The sequence below is a fragment of the Puma concolor genome, chromosome B4 (assembly GCF_028749965.1).
Source record: "Puma concolor isolate L17-30 chromosome B4, mPumCon1.1.hap2, whole genome shotgun sequence".
In the NCBI taxonomy this organism is placed as follows: domain Eukaryota; kingdom Metazoa; phylum Chordata; class Mammalia; order Carnivora; family Felidae; genus Puma; species Puma concolor.
The window spans coordinates 20119777-20142583 of record NC_141673.1 but is presented as its reverse complement, the minus strand read 5'-3'; the positions used below and the strand labels follow the sequence as shown (position 1 = coordinate 20142583).

At 40.9% G+C, this 22807-nt stretch overlaps 1 protein-coding gene across 3 annotated transcripts in view; it reads left to right on the top strand.

Annotated features, from left to right (window-relative positions):
- The first annotated feature begins 14073 nt into the window (after nt 1-14073).
- The window catches only part of CHPT1 (choline phosphotransferase 1), a 36178-nt gene continuing 27444 nt past the window's right edge, over nt 14074-22807 (top strand). For 2 of the 3 annotated variants that reach the window (XR_015253396.1, XM_086712528.1), the window contains exon 1: nt 14076-14467. Coding sequence is in view for 2 of the 3 variants with exons in the window: in XM_086712528.1 (XP_086568654.1) it covers nt 14195-14467 (273 nt within the window). In the remaining variant the exon portion in view is untranslated. Of the gene's footprint in view, nt 14468-22807 lie in introns of all 3 variants that reach the window. The other variant, XM_086712527.1, reaches the window with a different exon arrangement.

Here is a 22807-nt window from a genome sequence, read left to right as displayed (position 1 = left end):
TGATGAGATCACACAGTATTCTTTTATGTGCTTGGGGTTGTGTGCGCAAACAGAACTGAGGACAAAAGGCTGGGAGCCAGGTGCCACCAAACTCTCAGGCCTGACCTTCATTTGTCTCTGGCACAGCCTCCGGGCCAAATGTACCAGAGCTCCTGCCAAAACAGCTAGTCCTAGTGACAGAGAGTTACTGCAGACGACAGAGCGGTTATAGATTTAGAGATTGCTGATGGCATCCATTCAGACTAATGAAGACCATCAAAATCCTAGAAGCTGAGAAACATTTGCAGGAGCGCATCATCTTTTCAGTGCTTCCTTTGACTCTTCCTGCTGTTCTAGAGAAAGTTTCAGTTAAGGGAGTGAAGGGTAAGTAAGTCACCTCACCATTACTGTTTATTCCCTCGTCGCCCCCCATTTCTTCTTTTTGGTCTTTTGTCCTAGGAGATAAATACATTGTGACCTGTAGGTGGGCCCATAGGATCCTGGGACAACATTTTAAAATATCTGCCCTGCTTCCTTTCCAGGTTAGAGCTGGGAGGTATGGGGGAGATCACACTCCTGGGCTGACGTGGGTCTCATCAAGGGAAGGAGTGGTGTATTCAGGTAGCTGCAGTACCTTTGGGAATAGCAAGAGAAAATTTGGGTTCTTGTCCAAACTATAATGGCTGCCTCTTCTGTTCTGATGAGTTGGTGATCCTGCCTTATCGGTTGTGAAGAATATTGGCTACTACCCCATATCCTTAATCATTGTGAAGCAGTAATGTGCGCAACCCCATTAAAATGTAAATACCCATTTTAATCAGAAAATATATTTACACATTATCAACTAAGATATTTTATGTAAAAGAAACCTGGCATCTCTGTAACGTCAAGAAGATCATATCCTTATGTGCGAACCCAATAAACAACTGTCTGGCAAAACTAATTGGTGTGGGCCCCTGCAGCCCAGCTGCTTGGTCTGAACTCCAGGACAGCAACTAAGCTGGTTGCCTAATTCACTCATTGACTGATTTTGCCAAGTCAGGGTCAAGTTTGTTAGGCTTTGTATAAACATTGCCTAAAAGTGACTGTAAAGTATCCTTACAAAATATTGGTTCCCAGTCATGACTCATGCTCTCAAATATATTTTGTACTAGATAATGTTATTTTTCTACATATGACCTCTTTAAGGGTACTCATGCACCACAAAATTCCAAAAAGGAAGAAAAAGTCTATTTTGAAATGACAAAGAGCAAAAAATGTCAGAAGCTGTCATTGCTATTACCTTTCGTATAACTTTGTTCTAATTTTGTTTGAATTTGACTTTATTAAAGAAAAATTATATGTCACAGGAACTTACCAAGAATTCTTTTTGGAAACTAAACATTTATTAAATGTTGTAAAGGATCATATTTATTTACGTACTTTAGAAGAAAGCTTAATGAATGTTTCATCTAAATTAATACAGAAATAGGAGAAAAACCCACTAGTTACAAGAAACATTGGAACAAGGTAATATATCCTTAGCCACTCGTTTTTAATCTTTCAGAAAAATTCTATTCAGCTCAACAAATGAATTATTGAATGTCTGATGTGTACATGGCACTGTGATGAATTCAGCTAGAACCCAATGATGAATAATCCACTTCATGCCTTCAAAGAGTTTATAATGTAGAAGACTAGTAAACAAAGGGGAAGACATAAACAGGGAAGACAGCAGGTGTAAGAGATCCCTATAAGGATTCAGAAGTTGGATAATGTGGTTTATGTATTTGTTATTATCCATGTATGTATCACACTAGAATGAAGTATAGGCCATGTCACATGACTTTATTTTTCTAAATCAAATTAAAATATGAGCTCTCCACTAGCTAGATGAGCTCTCCACTACCTAGTGAAATTGAGAAATTCTCTCTGTCCTGTTCGGGGGTCCTACCTCAGGCCCTGGGTCAGCTGGAATATTTTCTGTGCCTAGAAAATGGAGAGAAGGAAAGTCTCTCCATTTTATTCCATACTGGTGGAATGTCTGTGTCCAACCCACTATGGTCCACTCAAAGACTCTGAACTTCCTGGACAAGTGTGGATATAAGTGTGGACCTCTAAGGCCATAGCTTCACTATTTACCTGCTACTTTTAAAGATGTTCTTTGTGGGAACACTGGACAGTTCTACCACTTAGTACTAGCCTTGGACCTGGGCAAGAGGGAATTCTACACTTTCAAGAGCCTCACTCTGGCCCTCCTCCACCCGTTAATTCCCTCCACAGGGCAGGAGGGCCACAAAGCCAAGGGGATGTGCCTACTTAGAATCCTTACCACATCCTCCTTATAAACTGCACCCAAGCTAACTTTTAGGGAATTTGTGGGCCTTTTCCCTGAGTTCAAACCCCCTAAAAAGAAACACATGGCCAGTTTATGCACATTGAGGCTCAAAGGTTAGGACAGAGACACCTGTTTGCCAGGAGGCAAGGGTGTGGGGATGTGACTAGAGCTTGTGCATGAGGTGGGGCATCTGCTCATGTGGGTCTAAGAACCCTCCTGGTGTGGTGCTGGAAGGAGCTAGGATGTAAAGAGTGGGGAGACTGGCAGTGGGTCACCATATTGTGGCAAGTATCTCGGAAGAATCTGACAGTTCTACAATTCAAACCTGGCCTTCCAAGTCATTATGGATTCAGCTCATGAAGACTGGAGAATACAACTAGTTTATTAACCATCCATTAGCTTCATTTATAACTTCTAAATATTTATGTACATGAGCTATAGAAGTTAGGAGTAGCCAGTCCTCAGCATTACCTTGATTCCAAAACCAGACAGACTCCACTAAAAAGAACTACAGACCAATTTCCCTGATGAACGTGGATGCAAAAATTCTCAACAAAATACTAGCCAACTGGATCCAGCAATACATTAAAAGAATTATTTACCACAATCAAGTGGGATTTATTCCTGGGATGTAGGGCTGGTTCAATATCTGCAAGTCAATCAATGTGATACATCACATTAATAAAAGAAAGAATGAGAACCACATGATCCTCTCAATAGATGCCCAAAGATAAATCAAGGAATCGATCCCATTTACAATTGCAACAAAAACCATAAAATACCTAGGAATAAACCTTACCAAAGAGGTGGAAAATCTACACACTGACAACTGTAAAAAGCTTATGAAAGAAATTGAAGAAGACACACAAAAAATGGAAAAAAAAAATCCATGCTCATGGATTGGAAGAATAAACACTGTTAAAATGTCGATACAACCCAAAGCAATCTACATATTCAGTGCAATCCCTATCAAAATAACACCAGTATTCTTCACAGAGCTAGAACACACAATTCTAAAATTTGTATGGAACCACAAAAGACCCTGAATAGCAAAAGCAATCCTGAAAAAGAAAACCAAAGCTGGAGGCACCACATTTCCAGACTTCAAGCTGTATTACAAAGCTGTAATCATCAAGACAGTATGGTACTGTCACAAAAACAGACACATAGATCAATGGAATAGAAAAGAGAACCCAGAAATGTACCCACAAACATATGGCCAACTAATCTTTCACAAAGCGGGGAAGAATATTCAATGGAAAAAAGACAGTCTCTTCAGCAAATGGTGTTGGGAAAACTGGACAGTGACATGCAGAAGAATGAACCTGGACCATTTTCTTACACCACACACAAAATAAACTCAAAATGGATGAAAGACCTATATGTAAGAGAGGAAGCCATCAAAATCCTAGAGGAAAAAGCAGGCACAGACCTCTTTGACCTCAGCCACAGTAACTTCTTACTTGACATGTCTCCCAGTGCAAGGGAAACTAAAGCAAAAATGAACTGTTGGGACCTCATCAAGATGAAAACTTCTGCATGGTGAAGGAAACAATCAGCAAAATGAAAAGGCAACCAACAGAATGGGAGAAGATATTTGCAAATGACATATCAGATAAAGGGCTAATATCTCAAATCTATAAAGAGCTTATCAAGGTCAACACCCCAAAAACAAATAATCCAGTGAAGAAATGGGCAAAAGACATGAATAGACATTTTTCCAAAGAAGACATCCAGATGTCTAATGGACACGTGAAAAAATGCTCAACATCACTCATCATCAGGGAAATACAAATCAAAACCACAATGAGATACCACCTCACTCCTGTCAGATAGCTAAAATTAACAACTCAGGTAACACCGATGTTGGCAACAATGCAGAGAAAGAGCAAACCTGTTGCACTGCTGGTGGGAATACAAACTGGTGCAGTCACTCAGGAAAACAGTGTGGAAGTTCCTCAAAAAGTTAAAAATAGAACTACCCTATGACCCAGTAATTGCACTACTAGGTATTTATCCAAAGGATACAGGAGTGCTGTTTCGAAGGGGCACTTGTACCCCAATATTTACAGCAGCACGTATCGACAATAGCCAAAGTATGGAAGAGCCCAATGTCCATTGACAAATGAATGGATAAAGAAGATGTGATATATATGTATACACACACACACACACAGTGGTATGTTATTTGGTGTTCAAAAGGAATGAAATCTTGCCATTTTCAACAATGTGGATGGAACTAGAGGGTATTATGCTAAGTGAAATTAGAGAAAGGGAAATATTATATGACTTCACTCATGGGTGGAATTTAAGACACAAACAGATGAACACAAGGGAAGAGAAGCAAAAATATGAAAACAGGGAAGGGGAGAAACCACAAGAGACTCTTAAATACAGAGAACAAACTGAGGGTTGCTGGAGGGGTTTTGGGTGGGGGGATGGGCTAACTGGGCAAGGGGTATTAAGGAGGACACTTGCTGGGTTGAGCACTGGGTGTTATATGTAGGTGATTAATCACTGGATTCTACTCCTGAAATCATTATTGCACCGTATGTTAACTAACTTGGATGTAAATTTAAAAAAATAAGTTAATTTAAAAAAAATAAAAGGAGTAGCCAGCCCTGAACCACCTCTGTTTCCTTCCCTGTATCTCCATCCAATTTCTCTCCCACTCCAGCCTTTCCCCACTCACCAAACTCCAAGTCTGACCCTCCATCTCCTTCCTCACTTATGTTTTATAGAAGAGAATTCTAGAAATACAAGTTTGGTCTCTTTTTCCTGGAAGTAGGAATAGAATCAGAAATAATAATACCAGTACCAATTCTCCTATGATATTAATTGAACTCTAGATTGAACCCCACATTTATTTTATTTATTTTATTTTTATTTTTTTTATTTTAGAGACAGAGAGCATGCACAAGTGGGGGGAGGGGGCAGAGGGAGAGAGAATCTTTTTAAAATATTTTTTTAATGTTTATTTATTTTTAAGAGTGAGAGAGACAGACCGCAAGCAGGAAAGTGGCAGAGAGAGAGAGAGAGAGAGAGAGGGAGACACAGAATCCAAAGCAGGCTCCAAGCTGTGAGTTGTCAGCACAGAGGCTGATGCAGGGCTCAAACTCGAGAACCATGAGATCATGACCTGAGCCAAAGTTGGACACTTAACCGACTGAGCCGCAGAGAGATAGAGAGGGAGAGAGAGAGAGAGAGAGAGAGAGAGAGAGAGAGAGAGAATCTTAAGCAGACTCCACACTCAGTGCAGAGCTTGAAATGAGGCTTGATGCAGGGCTCAATCTTAGGATCCTGGGATCATGACCTGAGCCAAAATCAAGAGTCAGAGGCTTAACCAACTGAGCCACCCAGGTGCCCATGTTTTAGTTCTTATTTTAGCTGAGCCATTAATTACCATCCTTGTACCAAAAATTCAGGTGCTTGCTACATGTATATATTTATAAAATCCTTTGTTATTAAACTTTGATAACTTAGAATGGACTGGAGAAACAAACCACTTGATGAACAACCAACTGCTCTGGTCTGAGGAACCTATGGCCTAGCTGAATATTTTTCTACTCTCTGGAGTAGATTACTAGGAACAAAATACCAGAGAAGCAGCAAAACAGTTAAACACTCCCAGAGAAGTCACTCAGGGTGGCTTGGAGCACTGGCTGACTCTAGTCATGAAAGGAAAAAACATCGCACTCAAGCGCATAGTCCACCATAATTTCTTTCACTCCCAAGCAATAGCTTTAGAAAGCATCTTTCTGTTCTTCGTAGATAAGCACTTACACAGCTATCCACAGGCAAGATAGCTCCCTCCCTTATTCCTGAACTCTCACCTTCATCCTAGTCTTGGAGCCCAAGAAAACATTTTAAAGACATTACATACCAATTTTATTGGCGTGTATATCGGCTTTTTTTTTTTTGTTTTGTTAATGAAAAAATAAATAAATAAAAAAGAACTAGGGGTTACCAGAAACACTGTGGCAAGGAAAGGAACCATTATTTGGACTCTGTAAGGCATCCTTCTTGGATGATTAGGACAAGGGGTAATTGGAAAGAAGCCATGTTGCAAAATAAACCAAAACTGATTTGGAGTCATGTGGTCATTTGGAAAATTCCAGACACTAGAGACCCAAGTAATGTATCCCCTGAAGTGCCATTGGACAGGTCATCCCAGCCACACTCCTGAGTGTCCACTGGGGGGTCATTGTCCATTCAGTTCCCATTCCTGCCCTGGGGAGGTACCGCTGAGCTGGAGCCGGGTTGGGTGGTAGCAAAGACTGCCAAGAAGAGGCAGAGCATCTCTGCACAGGGTGACTTTATTCACTTGTCAATAGCTCTTAGTTAGGGTTCAACAAACATTAGGTAGCAATAGTAGGAGTTCCTTGGTGAGACAAGTTTCTCCATGATTGTTGAGTCCTCATAATAGCAAGCATGGACTCTGAACCAAAGTGTCACCAAAGTAGTAATTCCACTCTCTGAGGAAGTTAAGCAAGAGTGATGGACAGATCAACAGGAGATGGCAAGAAGGGGCTTGGTGGAGGGCAAGACCAAGAATCAACATCAAACCAGGGGGAGAAAAGGAGAACTGACTAACACATTATTATTTTCACCAAGGGAGGGGAAATCAAGAGCAGTGAGATAAAAATGAAGCCAGAAATAACCTCACAAGGCAAGGAACTAAAGAAAGGGGAAATGGCAAAGAGAAAATCAACAATAAAAAAAAATTAAAAAAAAAAAAGCACCTACTTCTGTGTTTTACAGGCATTATCTCAGCAGTGGTTTCTTAACCTGTCCCCCACCATCCTCCCTATTCCTCTTTGCAGAAGAAAAGAAAACCTTGGACAGAACCTGAGAGCATAGCCTGAGACTACCACCACAACCCCTTGTATGCTTACCCATTGAACTTTATGCACATGTTATATTCTTCTCTGTGATATAGGAGTTTATTTTAATACAAAACACTTTTTTATTCCCAGATCTTCCAATGGATGTTGTTCCAGACACACTGTCAGGGAGCTAAAGGTGTCCCAGTTCTTGGAAGCATGGCATAATCTTAGAAAAGCCTCATCAACAACCAGCAGCCAACACCTTCACCAGGGACCAACAAGTGGATCTCAGTTCCACTGGTGAGAACATTATGTAATGAGATTTAAATAAATATACACATATATATGTAATATATATAATATAAAATCAGAAATATAAAATAAAATACAAAATCTTAAATATCTATCATCTAACTCTTCTTTGTCCTGGAAAAAAACAGCTTTAAACAGAATTAAGTGAGCCAAACTGGTCTTTCTTTTCTTGTCCCTTAACTGCCCTGAGTGCTTTCTCTCTTTGTTCTGCCCTAGCCCCCTTCCACCTGGGGTTTAAAGGGCTTCTTCAGAGCAATGCCTATACCCAAGCCTTCTAAGAGTGGATGTTGCACTTGAAATGTGGTCTTGTGACCAGCAGCATGGGCATCATCTGGGAGCATGTTAGGAAAGAAAACTCAGCACCATGCACTCTCCACATCTCCTCACTCGGAACCTTTATTGTAACAGGATCTCCAGGTGAGTCCTGTACCTGTTCCTTCAGGACAGGTGTGGCTCCAGCCCTCTTTGTCTCTAGCTCCTTATATGGATATTTATTTGGGCCATTGTCTCTCACCTGCCCAAAAGAAAGTCAGTCTGATAAAAGTGTCCCTCCTAAGGTATTCCTGATAACAACCTAACTTAACACTGACATGTGACCTAACCTGTCACTCCTAAAAGCCCTAACCGGAAGACAGGAATAACTCTTAGGATTTCAGGCACCCTAGACTGCTGAAGAAGGAATTTTTGAGGAAGAACATTCCCACTAGTGCTCCTCAAATCATATTGTGGAAAAAATCTTAAAGCAGTAGGATGTGAACTCAGAAAAGGTTAACAAATTAAAAAGGTTAAAGGATATAAAAAAAGAGTGCTAAGAATTGTCTCTGAGGGAAATCAGTTTCCTTAATCCTAAATTGCTTTCACAATTTCAGATAAAAAGCACAATTACAACATCTCAGGGACTATATTGTGAAATATTGTTTTCTGATTTCGTTCAGGAAATCAAGCATTTGTAAAAGAAGAGAGCAAAGGGTTTTGGCAACCTACTATTAAACACTGCATGTCTGCTCATGGATTTTGTAAGGTATCATAGTTATATAAAGCATGGACTTTAAAGTCTCAAAGTACAAAACTATAAAAACATAAATTAGATCAAAGCAAGTAAATGAAAAAAGAACTGCAGAACCATACTAATCTTTATAAATACTCCATCCTATGAGTCTAAACCTCTAAACACCCAGCCTGACTCCCTAAATGATAACATTCTGCTACACCCCAAATCTAGCCAGTGATTTCTTTTTTTTCAAGTTTATTTTTTTATTTTTGAGAGGCGTGGAGGGGCAGAAAGAGAGGGAGAAAGAATCCCAAGCAGGCTCCCCGCTGACAATGCAAAGCCTGACAGGGGACGTGAACCCACTAATGGCAAGATCATGACCTGAGCCGAAATCAAGTGTCTGAGGCTTATCAGACTGAGCCAGCTAGGCAACCCTAGCCAGTGATTTCTTGATTGCAACCCATGCCTTTTTCCAAACCAATGGAAATCAGTGGCTTTTTGAAGCTGTTATATCACAACAGATGCACCTGATCTGACTACATGAGACTATGTTACCTTTTGTGGGAAGTTGGCTGAGATGCTGAGGAAGGAGTTTTGAAATGTAAGTGAAAGTTACATACACAAAGAGAAGCAGCAGTAAAACCAAGATATCCTTTCTCTTTTGGGAAAGAAATTCAGTTTAGCTAAACAATCAAGTAAAAATTTGTGGACCTATTGTACTGTGAATATGTTAAGATGTTACCATTGGGGGAGGGTAGGTGACGAGTACAAGAGACCCCTCTGCATTATTTTTGCTACTTTCTGAGTCTATAATTATTTCAAAATGAAAAGTTTTTTTAAAAGCATGGATGTCTATTGAGTGCCAGGTATTGAGGAACACACTCAGTGCAGGAATGTGATCCTAGTACTCTATAAGCTGGGTGAGAGGTAGATTGGTATATAAGTAAGTGACCAAAGACAGAGTGGAGTACAAGTACAAAGGCTCTGGTTGTGTGGAAGCAGGAGAGGTCAAACTGGAAGAATGTGCAAGGTCATCTCAGAGAAGATGGAATTTAAGCTGAGCCTTGATTGGCGGGCAATGTTTTAGGGGTAATGAGGGATGGAAGGTACTCCCCAAGCTCAGGGAGAAAATCAGGACATGAGAAAATGCTGGGTGTGTTTGGCAACAGCTAATGAAAGTTGGAGCAGGAGACTTAGAAAGGGAAGTGAGGTTAGAGGAGATATTTGGGAGGTAAGACTGGAAAAGTAGATTCAGTCTTCAAATGCCAAGCTAGGGAGGTTGGACTTTACCAAAGGCATCTGAGCAAGGGAATTCTTCATCAGTTTCAGTATTTAAATAAAACCATTTTTCACATAATATCTAGAATGGCATAAAATCTACATGATATATAGAAACTGGACAGTTGAATATTGACAAAAATATCCATCTAAGTCCAATATTTATGTATGTAATTTAGTAGGTGGCATTTAGCTATGGTTAGCAGTATAGGCTCTGGAATCAAACTATGTGGTCTTGAATCCTGGTTTTACCACTTTTCTAGTTGTGCAGTCATGGCAAGTTATTGAACCTCAGTGGGATCCAATGACAAAAATCTGCAAATGGGGATGAGAATCATACCTACTTCATAGGATTTTTAAACTATTAAATGAAATAACTCCTGATGCTTAGAACAGAGCCTCACTGGAGCTCATAAATGTAAGCTACCATGTTAGTTCAAAAATGGAAAACTTGTGAACATCAATCACTATGTGATAAACCATGATAATCAAAGGAAGCCATGATTCAAGAGGTGAAATAATAGGAAATCTCTAATCTACTTTTCTTTGACATTAGACAGGTAGGCCTTAATAGGTCTTGAATTCATTTGAAATTTCCAAAAATTTTCCCCAAAAAACAAGGGTAGAAAGCAGCTTAAGAGTATGAGTGTTAGAGAAAATGTGCTTTTAATTTTTTATTACTTTTACTCCTTTTTGATGATATAATATTCCACATTTGCAAAGAAAAATGATTACACATATATAGCATAAATAAAATAAATACCATGTTCCTACTACCTAGTTTAAAAATTGTGGCTGAGAGGGGCGCCTGGGTGGCTCAGTCGGTTGAGCAAACGACTTCGGCTCAGGTCACGATCTCGTGGTCCATGAGTTCGAGCCCCACGTCGGGCTCTGTGCTGACAGCTCAGAACCTGGAGCCTGTTTCAGATTCTGTCTCCCTCTCTCTGACCCTCCCCCATTCATGCTCTGACTCTCTCTGTCCCAAAAATAAATAAACTTTAAAAAAAATTTTTTTTAATTGTGGCTGATACAGCAAAAGGGCCCTTCAATATCCATTTTCCAACCTTTCAGTAATAACAGAAATTATTTACCGGGGAAAATGGTTAGCCAGCTAAAGACTACGTTTCTAGCCTTTCTTGCAGCTACACATAGCCATGTGACCAAGTTTTGGCCAATAGGATAAGAGCAGAAGAAACAGGTACAATTTTAGGCCACGCCCTAGCAAGGAAAAGAGCACAGCTTCTCTTTTTTCCCATTTGAATTGGTTGGAACTTGTGGTTAGTCATTTTTGACTACAAGGACAAGGGGCAACATCCTGAGGGTGACACACTAATAAAATGGACCTCTAGAGCTTGTTTGGAGGTTCTAGCAGGGGAGCGCAACTACTCGTATACCCTTGACCGAAGAATGATCCTCCTGTATTGGGGAAGGTTGTCCTCTTCTACAGAGTGCACAGCTTCAGGAGGGATGCACATGGAGCAGCGAGGGAAGAAAGGGACACCCGCCTACCCAGCCAGATAAGCCGAATCAACCCTGGTGATCAATGGGGTGACAGATGTCACAGCCAGATCACCATCACGTCCTAATAAAATGGAAGGAATCAGTGTTCCTGACACTTTGGAGTTGCCATGCCAGCCCAGAATTGCCTGACAATAGGTGAGAGAAAAATACTTAGACCATGGAGTTTTGTATCCTAATTAATATAATTACCAATACTTTGGAATCAATCTGTGTGCCCTTCTACAATCCCATTTCTGGAATTTTATATATCATTTTTTTTTCCTTTTCTTCATAGCTTTTGTCACATATGTACATATTCCTAAATGCAAAGTCATACATGTTTTTGAACTCTGTGTGAATTAAATAAATCATATTATGTGCATTTTTTCTGTAACTTGCTTTTTTTCCGTCTCTCAGTATTATACTTGTGCAATTCATGTTAATAAGTGTAGCTATGGTTTATTTTCTACTGCTATATTAAACTTGCTGTATAATATTAAATTGTGTGAAAATACCTCAGCTTATCCATTCAGTATTGGTGGACATTTAGGGTATTTATAGTTGTTGATTATTGTACAAAGATGAATATTCTTATACCTATCTCTTAGGACACATGTGCAAGAATTTCTCTAGGATGTACTCCTGGGTCAGAATTATTTTTCAAAATGGTTGTCCCCTCCTATTCCTCCTTGCTAATACTTGCACTCAAGGCCACGTGATTAAGTTCTGGGCTAGTGGGATGCATGTAGAAGTGTTGTTTTGGAATTTTAGAAAAGCACCTTACTTTGCTGGCTCGGCTGAGTGGTATCCAACTTATTTATTTTTTTTTTTCACTCCCTTTCTCTTTCCGTCTACTTGAAATGCAAATAGAATGGGTGGAGCTTCAGAGGCCATTCAGAACCAAGTGATGACCTTAAGGTACAAGTCAGAGAGGATGTTAGAGGAGAAAGACAGAAGAGCCTGAGTTCCTGATGATCATGAGGCCACTGCAATTATAGATTTTTATGCGAGAAAGAAATAAACTCTTATTTTGTTTATGTCACCAGGTTTTGGGGATTTTTCTTACAGGTATCTGAATATAAGCCCAGTTGATTGTTTTTCTGTTTCTTGTTGATTTTAGGAATTCTTTATATAATCTGGGTAGTAGTCAATGTGGATTTTATTTGAGGGAAATACCTTTTCCTGGTTTATGGCTTGTGTCTTTTCATTCTCCTTTGATGTTTTGATGTGCACTAGAAATTATCTGTAATATAGTTAAATTTATTGATGTGAAAAAGGATTTCTCCCTGGATTTTTCATGGCATTGATAAATTAAAAAAACAGATGTCTCCAAGTTTACTGTACATAAAACCAGCATAGTTAAAAATGGATCTCTGTCATTCTGATTCCTTTCCTGCATTTTTCAGCACTTTTTTCTTCACATGAAAGATTAGGAGGTATATATCCAATGAATGGTTTGGTCTATAGACACCTAAGGCAGGGGTCACCAAACTTTTTTCTGTGAGGGACCAGACTGTAAACATTCCAGGGTTTGCAGGCCCGTGTGGTGTCTGTCACAACCACAGAACTCGGCTTTTGAGTGAGAAAGTAGTTTAAACAATATGTGAGGCATAAACGTGGCCTTATTTGTGACACTGAAGTTTGAATTTCATATAATTTTGCATCAAAAAAATTCCTTTGATTTTTTTCAGCCATTTAAAAATGTTAATACCATACTTAGCCCGTGGGCTGTACTAAAACAGGTGGTGGGCTGTTAGTTTGCTGACTCCTCTCCGAGGTGTCATAATGTGAATCCTGCGGGACAAACTGCATCTGCTGATACATGTTTCTTAACACACTGTCTTGAAAGCAGTCTCTGAGCTTGTTCTATGCCTTAGAAAATTGCATAAAGATCAGAACCAGGAAGTAAAAAAAGGCAAGAGGGAAGCTTATCTCAGGCTGTGCAATGTTTATGGCAGGATGTCCCCTGTGTAAAGAGGTGCATTGTGAGGTAAGGGGCTGGTGAACTACCATTGTGTGGCAAGTGTGCTCAGTCCACTGTACAGTGGGAGGACGCTGCCTGGATCCCTGTCCTCTATCGCCAGAGAAGGCTGCGTGTAAAAATGTCCAATTACTGGTACTGGATGCTCTGAAAAAAGGGCATTTGAGTTTCAACCATTCAGTCCCCTTGTTAGCAAGCCTTTTCAAGTCCTGATTTTTCCTTTCAATATCTTGGTTTTGAACCCACAGCGAGAGTTCTATAGAGCTAAAGGGCCCCTGTTCTTTGGGTTGGAAGAAGAATTGTTTTTGTGGTGCGTTTATCAAGTAGGACCTCTTTTTGGACAGACAGATGGGGCCATGAGGCCGGTGACCCAAGATGTGCAAAATCATGTTCTCACACAACCAACCGCCCTCCCCTCCCGCCAGACTCCACACGCAGCGACGTCCTTCAGTAGTTAGCCAAAGGCCAGGGCACACCCACACCAGGAGAAGAGAGTTGTGCACAAGACCACAGGTTACAGGAACCAGCCTCTAACTGCCCAGCTAGCGAGGAGTTTTTCCTCACGGGAGCCCGACCAGACATCCTTGGAGAAGAATCGAACTTTAGAGGCAGGTGCATCAGCCCCTTGGGGAAGTCAGGGCCCTTGCACGCCAACCAGAAAGTTACTGTTGGCGGGACCCTAGTGGTGACCTGGTGGCCAGCGAGAGCCGGTCCAACCCTCCCTGACACCTCGCCGGACTCTCCCCAACCCCTCCCCCAGGTCCTCTCCCCAGAGGCCCCGCCCTCACTCCACCCCCGCGGTCGCACGAGCGGCGGGGCCGCTCTGGGGGCGGGGGCCCCGGGACCTGAGGCGGCCCCGCCTGACCTCGACCTCGGTCGAGCGAGCCCGACCGGAGAGTCCCACCCGGCAGCCACAGGCCCCGGTCCGCAAGCCCCTCCCTTCACCTCTCCCCGCCCTGGCGCCGGGCACAGGCCGCGCTCCCTCGAAGCGGCAGGGCCCGCAGGCGGCCATGGCGGCGGGCGCCGGGGCCAGGCCGGCGCCGCGCTGGCTGAAGGCGCTGGCGGAGCCGCTGAGCGCGGCGCAGCTGCGGCGGCTGGAGGAGCACCGCTACAGCGCGGCGGGCGTCTCGCTGCTCGAGCCGCCGCTGCAGGTTTACTGGACCTGGCTGCTCCAGTGGATCCCGCTGTGGATGGCTCCCAACTCCATCACCCTCCTGGGCCTGGCCATCAACCTGCTCACCACGCTCGTGCTTATCTCCTACTGCCCCACGGCCACCGAGGAGGTAGGGCCCACCTCCCGCCCGGCCGCGGAGGAGGGACCCCCAACTGCTGTCCCGGGAGCCCCTATCCCCCGCCCGAGCCCCGCCCGAGATGCCCCGCCGTCCCGCAGCTGGAGGTGCCCGGGAGAGCCGGGAGACCCCCGCGAGGCTGAGCCTCGGGGGTGGGGGATGGGGGGGGGGATACCGCCACTGCCCCGCGCTGCGTCCGCCCTGAGACTCCCCGGGCCACCTGGAGGCTGTCGCGCCGCTACCCTAACCGTGCGTCCACCCCGAGCCTCCCGGGGCGGCGGAGGGGTTGTCAAGGTCACTGCTTCAACCCGGTATGCACTCAACCTCCCCCGGGCCACAGCAAGCCTGCCTGCCCGGCCTCCATCCCATCCGGCGCCGAGCTGTGGGATGGACAAGCTGTCGGTTACTTTGCACACTGGGGACTGAACGCCCCCCAGTCTCCGTCCTTCCTGTCTGGCACCAGGGCTTGAGGTCGGGTTGGCCAAGCCGGAGTTACCCTTTGGACACTTTTATAATCGTCTGTTTCTCACGGTTGTGCTAGTGATCCTGAAATTACTGGTAGCACTGATCAAAGATAAGTTACTTCCAAGAGGTAACTTCCACTTTGCCTCATTGACCTGCAAAACAAACTAAGGTATTATTAGCAGGCGATAATCCTTATTATCACGACCCAGGGGTCACAAAAGCCAACAGATTTTGTTAGCAATGCGTATTTGACATATATCTGAAATAAGAGTAAATTAAAAAAAAAAAAAAAAAGTAGATAACGTGGGTTTTGGACAAGTGTTAATCAGAAGCCCCCTTGGGCTCAGTGTGGATGGGGTAGGAGGCAAAGGGGGTTGACTCCCATTTGTAGCTTTAAGGCATAGTACATGAGATAAGTATCACATTGCACATTCTGTGACACAGCTTTCTTGTCTTTTTTCTCCAAATAGTGAAATCCCTTTTATAATCCTATTTGAGTATAGGTTCTGTGGGGAATTAATTCAATTTGAAATTGGATAGCAGGAATACAATGGAAATATTTTATGCCTTCCATACTATCCGTCCATTAAAAAAAATATTTAATGGAGCCTACATTTTAAACATATCTTGCCAATTGATGGTTATGTTTATTACATATGAGTTCTTGACAGATGTTTCCATTGTTATTCATTTCCATATTGTTTGCAAAAAGTAAGTTTCTTTAGTTATTCATTTTTGCAGTCTGTTTGCAGAATTTCCCAGAGTTGGTGCACTGGATTTACAAGTGGAATGTTTGAGTTCTCATGGGGCTCCACAGCATCATAGAGATAACTGCTGGTCAGTTTTCCCACATGTGAATTAGAAAATCATACTTGCCAAACCAATTTTACAAGGACGCAATGAGAATTAAATAATACATTACCTGCAGATAAATGTAGAAAAAGGTAGTTTGCCCAACAATTAAATATATTACTCAACACATTAAAAATACCACTATTATTAAAAATGTCCTGAAAATATATAATAAAATTTAGTTTTTATTGGGCCTAGATTTGGCTAACCGCATTTGGATGCTTCTGATACTTGCCAATTAAACTGTGAACTTGTCAATATTATTAACTTTAGAAGCATTTGTTGAGCACTTACAAAGAGCAGGACACATAAACAAGTCTAATAGATTATGTTTAGGAGGGTCAAGAGGGGCTTGATGGAAGAGGTAAAATTATGATTAATTAATTTTAGGCTTAACTGCCTTTAAAAAAATGGTGATGGTGGGGGGAAATCTCAGACACTTAAAAAAAAAAAGTGAAAAAATCAGAATGGCCCTAAAAGGAGGCGTAAGGGTTAAAATAATAAGGTGAAACTGACAAGAATTTTTGAAATGTAAGTCATTAGATCCTGTAGGTGCTTGTAAGAGGCTGAAGCAGTGAGGGGAAAAACCATTATAGGATTGACATTGTGTATTTGGTAAAATCTCAGCAATAGCAGGAAAGAAGCACAGTAGTTCAGGCTGTTTTGCTTTCAGGTCACAGAACTTGTATGACAGGCCCTGACAGGATTCAGATCTAAGTCAATCTGACTCCAAAACATATATACATATATATATATATACATATATATATATATATATATATATATGTATATATATACACACACACACATATATATATTTAATATATATTATATATATTATATATATATTATACATATATTTAATATATATATATATTATATATATGTTATACATATAGTATATTTATATAATATACATATTCAGATCTAAGTCAATCTAACCCCAAAACTTTCATTTATATATATGTAATATATATATTATATATTATATATATTATGTATTCTACATAGATATATATAATATATAATATATATATATAATCATTTACCACCACCTTCTGGTCCAGAGTTCCTGCCTTTCTGTATGTGGTATGCAGGAAAAATTCCTTGTGTTTTATATAAGATTTATCAGATATGTAAAGTGCTTTTACATCAATTGTGGCCTTTGTGTTTTATGTCTACCCAAGGAGGTTGGCAAGTTTTTTCCCTTCCTACAATAGCCTTACCACCATTCTAGCATTTCTTCTATCCATCCATCCTGAAGTAATAGTAGTATATACATTTTTATTAAGAGAAGATTGAGGCCCAGAGGGTTAAGTGACTTTTACCTGGCATGGAATGTGTTTTCTGATTCTTAGTCTTAAGAATTATTAGTGCTTTTTCAAACTTGACAGATTGCTTCCAGAAAGGCTCAGGGAAAATACATAAGGTTTTTGGATTTAGATACTTTGGTTTATGTACCCATATAGGATGTAATCCTACCCGAATAGGATTACATATATGTAATGCTGACTATATTATCTATATTAATAATAACACTTTGTCTAATTTTTACGACTGTTAATTTCTAGGCCATAAGTGGGGATGAAGGGAAATTAATAGAAAAAAATTAAGCGATTTATATTAAGTTCTACAGTGGTGTTCTGAACTGCATATCATGTCACTGTTTCTATTTTTTTATTTTATTGCTTTGTATAGCTACTTTTTTTTTTTTTTTAATGTACTCTCAAGTTAGTTAACATATAATGTAGTCCTGGCTTCAGGAATGGATTCCAGTGATTTATCACCTCCATATAACAACCAGTGTTCATCCCAACAAGTGCCCTCCTTAATGCCCGTCACCCATTTCCCCCCCCTCCATACCCCCTCCCCCATAAACCCTCAGATTGTTCTTTGTATTTAAGAGTCTCTTAATGGTTTGCCTCCCTCTCTGTTTTTATCTTATTTTTTCTACCCTTCCCTTATGATCATCTGTTAAATTTCTCAAATTCCACATATGAGTAAAATCATGTGATATCTGTCTTTCTCTGACTGACCTATTTCACGTAGCATAATACCTTCGAGTTCCATCCACATTGTTGAAAATGGCAAGATTTCATTCTTTTTTTCACTGTTGATAGTATTCCGTTGTATGCATATACCACATCTTCTTAATCCATTTATCAGTTGATGGACATTGGGCTCTTTCCATGATTTGGTTATTGTTGATAGTGTTGGTATAAACATTGGGGTGCATATGCCCCTACAAATCAACACTTCTGTATCCTTTGGATAAATTCCTAGTAGTGCAGTTGCTGGGTCGTAGGGTAATTGTATTTTTAATTTTTTGAGGAACCCCCACACTGTTTTCCAGAGTGGCAGCACCAGTTTGCATTCCCACCAACAGTGCAAGAGGTTCCCCTGTTGTTTCCTGAGTTGTTAATTTTAGTCACTCTGACCAGTGTGAGGTGGGATCTCAGTGTGGTTTTGATTTGTATTTCTCTGATGATGAGCAATGTTGAGCATCTTTTCATGTGTCTGTTTGCCATCTGGATGTCTTCGTTGGAAAAATGTCTATTCATGTCTTCTGCCCATTTCTTCACTGGATTATTTGTTTTTCAGTTGTTGAGGTTGGTAAGTTCTGTATAGATTTTTGATGCTAGCCCTTTATCTGATATGTCATTTGTAAATATCTTCTCCCAGTCCGTCAGTTGCCTTTTAGTTTTGTTGATTGTTTCCTTTGTGGTGCAAAAGCTTTTTATCTTGATGAGGTCCCAATAGTTCATTTTTGCTTTTATTCCCTTGCTTTGGGAGACATGTCAAGTAAGAAGTTGCTGCGGCCAAAGAGGTTGCCGTCTGTTTTCTCATCTAGGATTTTGATGGTTTCCTGTCTCACATTTAGGTCTTTAATCCATTTTGAATTTATTTTTGTGTATGGTATAAGAAAGTGGTCCAGGTTCATTCTTCTGCATGTTGCTGTCCAGTTCTCCTAGCACCATTTGCTAAGAGACTGTTTTTTGTTTTTTGTTTTTTTTCCATTGGATACTCTATCCTGCTTTGTCAAAGATTGGTTGGCCGTATATTTGTGGGCCCACTTCTGGGTTTTTAGTTCTATTCCATTGGCCTATGTGTCTGTTTTTGTGCCAATACAATAGTGTCTTGGTGATTACAGCTCTATAATACAGGCTAAAGTCTGGGATTGTGATGCATCCAGCTTTGGTTTTCTTTTTGAACATTACTTTGGCTATTCAGGGTCTTTTGTGGTTCCATACAAACTTTAGAATTGTTTGTTCTATAGCTCTGTGAAGAATGCTGGTGCTATTTTGATTGGGGTTGCAGCCACTGTGTCTGTTAAGGAACTTTCCACTCCAGCCAAATTGAACTACTTGCTACACCAAGGATTTCTCTTTGTTTTGTCCCTCTCTTTTCTCCTTCCTTTTCCTTCCTACTGTCCTGTTTCCATCTGTCAATGCCCAGTTCTAACATGACTTCCTTATGAAATTTTTCTTCCTTCTCTGGAGTCAAATCAACCACTTAATCGTCTAAACTCCAATAAAAACTACAATAACAACTAACATTTACTGGGTATTAACTGTGTACCAGGCATTATTTTAAGGTGCTTTAGCCTGTTTTCTCATTTAATCCTCTCAACAACTTTATGAAGTAGTACTATTATTATCCCCATTTTATAGATTATGAAACTGAAGGGAATTAACCTCTTCTATGTAGGTAGCTTTAAAAAAATTTTTTTTAACGTTTATTAATTTTTGAGAGACAAAGTGCAAGTGGGGTTGAGGTAGAGAGAGAGAGAGAGACAGACAGAGACAGAGAGAGAGACAGAGAGAGAGAGAGAAACTGAAGCAGACTCCAGGCTCAGAGCTGTTAGCACAGAGCCCCATGAAGGGCTCTAACCCATGAACCATGAGATCATGACCTGAGACGAAGTCAGACACTTAATCGACTGAGCCATCCAGGAGCCCCATGAGTAGGTAACTTTAAATGGAGACCAGCTTTCCAAGCTAGAAAGCTATGCTTCAACCACTGGGTTTTGTAGGTTTCCTGTGGAACTTCTCCAATTTTTTTGCTTATGTGTGTCCTTACTGAGCAGGACAACGTACCAACTTTAAAGTTCAGAGATTGCCCATTTGTACATTCTGCACTGCACAGCACCTTGTGTAAAGCAGAGGCATGGTAAATATTTGCTAAATTATTGACTGCATGAATGAAATGTCATCTTGGGAGGTAATGTTTTTCTACTCTTATTCAGTTCAAGCTGGTCTTGGAATAAATACTTATCAGTTTGGCCTGGGAATTTTAAGAAGAGTAAGCAAGAATTAGGGCTACTAGAGAAAACAGAAATTGAATTGCCCCCTCCTCACCTCGATGAAGCATTTCTATCTGAATTTTACTCTGTATGGAGTCCTTGGCCCCCATTCCTTGCTACCTAATCCTAAAATAGGATCACAGACTTCTACATAAGGACTTTAGAGCTTATTTAATGCCATTCCTACATTTATATATAAGAAAACTCAGTGATTTGAATCTAGTTCTTTAGGCTCCAGCCTAATAACATTCTTTATCACAAAACACCCATACACTTACTTTTGACTGGTATAAAGTGTGGCTCCATTCTCTTTTAAGCTTACTTGAGTAAATGTCGGAAACACATCAGTGTCTCAGTTAAGAGTAAGAATTATACGGGTGCCTGGGTGGCTCAGTGACTCTTGATTTCAGCTCAGGACACGATCTCACGGTTCGTGGGTTCAAGAACCATATCGGGCTCTGCACTGGTTGTGTGGAGTCTGCTCAGAACTCTCTCTCTCTCTCTCTCCCTCTTTACCTGCCCCTCCCCCATGTGGAGACGCCCTCTAAATAAATAAATAAGTAAACAAACAAACATTAAACAAACTTAAAAAAAAGAGTAGGAATTATAGCAAAGAGGTACCTATTGGTCAGGGAATTAATACATTTATTTTATTTGTGATGATAAAAAGTTGAACCAAAAAGGAAGTTTTTCTGAAGAATCAGAAAGACTTTAAGAAATGGTTTATTCCCGGGGCGCCTGGGTGGCGCAGTCGGTTAAGCGTCCGACTTCAGCCAGGTCACGATCTCGCGGTCCGTGAGTTCGAGCCCCGCGTCAGGCTCTGGGCTGATGGCTCAGAGCCTGGAGCCTGTTTCCGATTCTGTGTCTCCCTCTCTCTCTGCCCCTCCCCCGTTCATGCTCTGTCTCTGTCTGTCCCAAAAATAAATAAACGTTGAAAAAAAAAATTAAAAAAAAAAAAAAAAAAAAGAAATGGTTTATTCCCTCTATAAATAATTCAGATTATAGTTGCCTTTGCTCTGTAAAGGGTTATTTGTTGGGGACTATTAAGAAAAGGAAAATAATCTTTAGATTCCTATTCAGACATTTTTTTTTAAAGGTTTTTTTTTTACGTTTATTTATTTTTGATAGAGAGAGCACAAGCAGGGGAAGGGCAGAGAGAGAAAGAGACACAGAATCCAAAGCAGGCTCCAGGCTCTGAGCTGTCAGCACAGAACCTGACGTGGGGCCCGAACCCACAAACCGCGATATGATGACCTAAGCCGAAGTCAGACTCTTAACTGACTGAGCCACCCAGGCGCCCCTAGACATTTTTTTTAATTGGGTTTGGTTTCTTTGAAATCTAGTGTTTTCTTTTTTCTTACTTATCTCCCTCTTTTTTTTTTTCTTAATTTTAACCAGCTCAATAAAATCAAGCATCATTTATTAAGGCAGGACTCTTGTAAGGGAGTGGCCTCCCTTACTAAAACAAAATATAAACTCCAATTCCTTTCAGGATTTGAAAATTCTAGAATCTGGACAGGGACTAAAGTAAGGCAAGCAAGTACTCAGGCCTCAGGATTTAAGGAAGCACATGTATGATCCTGACCCTGGGGGTAAATGCAAGCCTCTGCTTCTGAAGCCTGGATGCCTCACTTTCCTCATGGTAGAAGGAGCTTCTAATTGCCTTGCGGTTTATCCCTCTGATTCCTAAGGCTTGCCTTAACTTGATTCCCAAGGTATATAAGCTGTTCCTGTTTTAGACTTTTGACCTGGGCAGAAAGGCTCTGACCACTTGGGTTTTGCAAAGTTAAAGAACAGAGCAGATGTTAAAGCACCCAGTACAGTGGATGTTGATAGATCTGACCCCAGGGAGTCTCTTCATATCCCTCCTCCTTCTTGTTCCCCTGAGCACAGTGAGAGGCTGGCATTTTCAACAAGAACTCTAGTAAGTACTGAAGAAGGCTTAAAAAAAATAGGGAAAAGAAAAAGGACTATTCCCCAAAATATGAAAAGAAAGAAATCTACATTTCAAAGTACAAATTTCTGTTGTCATGAAAGAACCCTTTGGTCCCAAAGTGTTGGTTGAACTGCATTTGTATAAGCTGCTGGCTTTCCTTCCCCCATTTTATTACCTGCTTCATTCCCTGAAAATAGGTATACTCTTCTCAGATGCTGGCCCCTAATCAGAGCTGAGGCCTGAAGGTCTGGGTTGAAACCAGAAAGCCCCCAAGGCCCTTTCTGATTGGCACTGAGAATGATCTTACCCTTGCTGACCACCAACGGCTTCTGGAGCCTTGGAAGTCTCCCTTGGGAGCCCTCCCTCTGTAAACAAGGAAGTGCTCCACCAGCCAGAGGCACACAGTAAACAGTCTCTTAATCCTCCTTAATCACTGTTAGAACAGTGTCAGACTAGTAGTCTGTTAGAAATTCCATGAATTTTCTTTTAAAAATCCACTTTTTAACACCACACTAGCATTACATTTTTCCACATGTGCATGATCTGTCTTCTAATTTTCTTTCTTCCTACCTCTTGTAAACGCACTTTTCGTTTTTATGGAGAGAGAGGTCAGTTGCTCTTTTGATAATTGAAATCTCCCTGTTAGCATCTGATCCAGTTGTTACTGATTATATAATACCTTTTGCATATGTGTCATCTCACACCCAAGGCCATTTAAAGCAAAGAGGTAATTTTTTCAAGTATAAAAATTTATATAAATAAGCATTATATAGTTCCA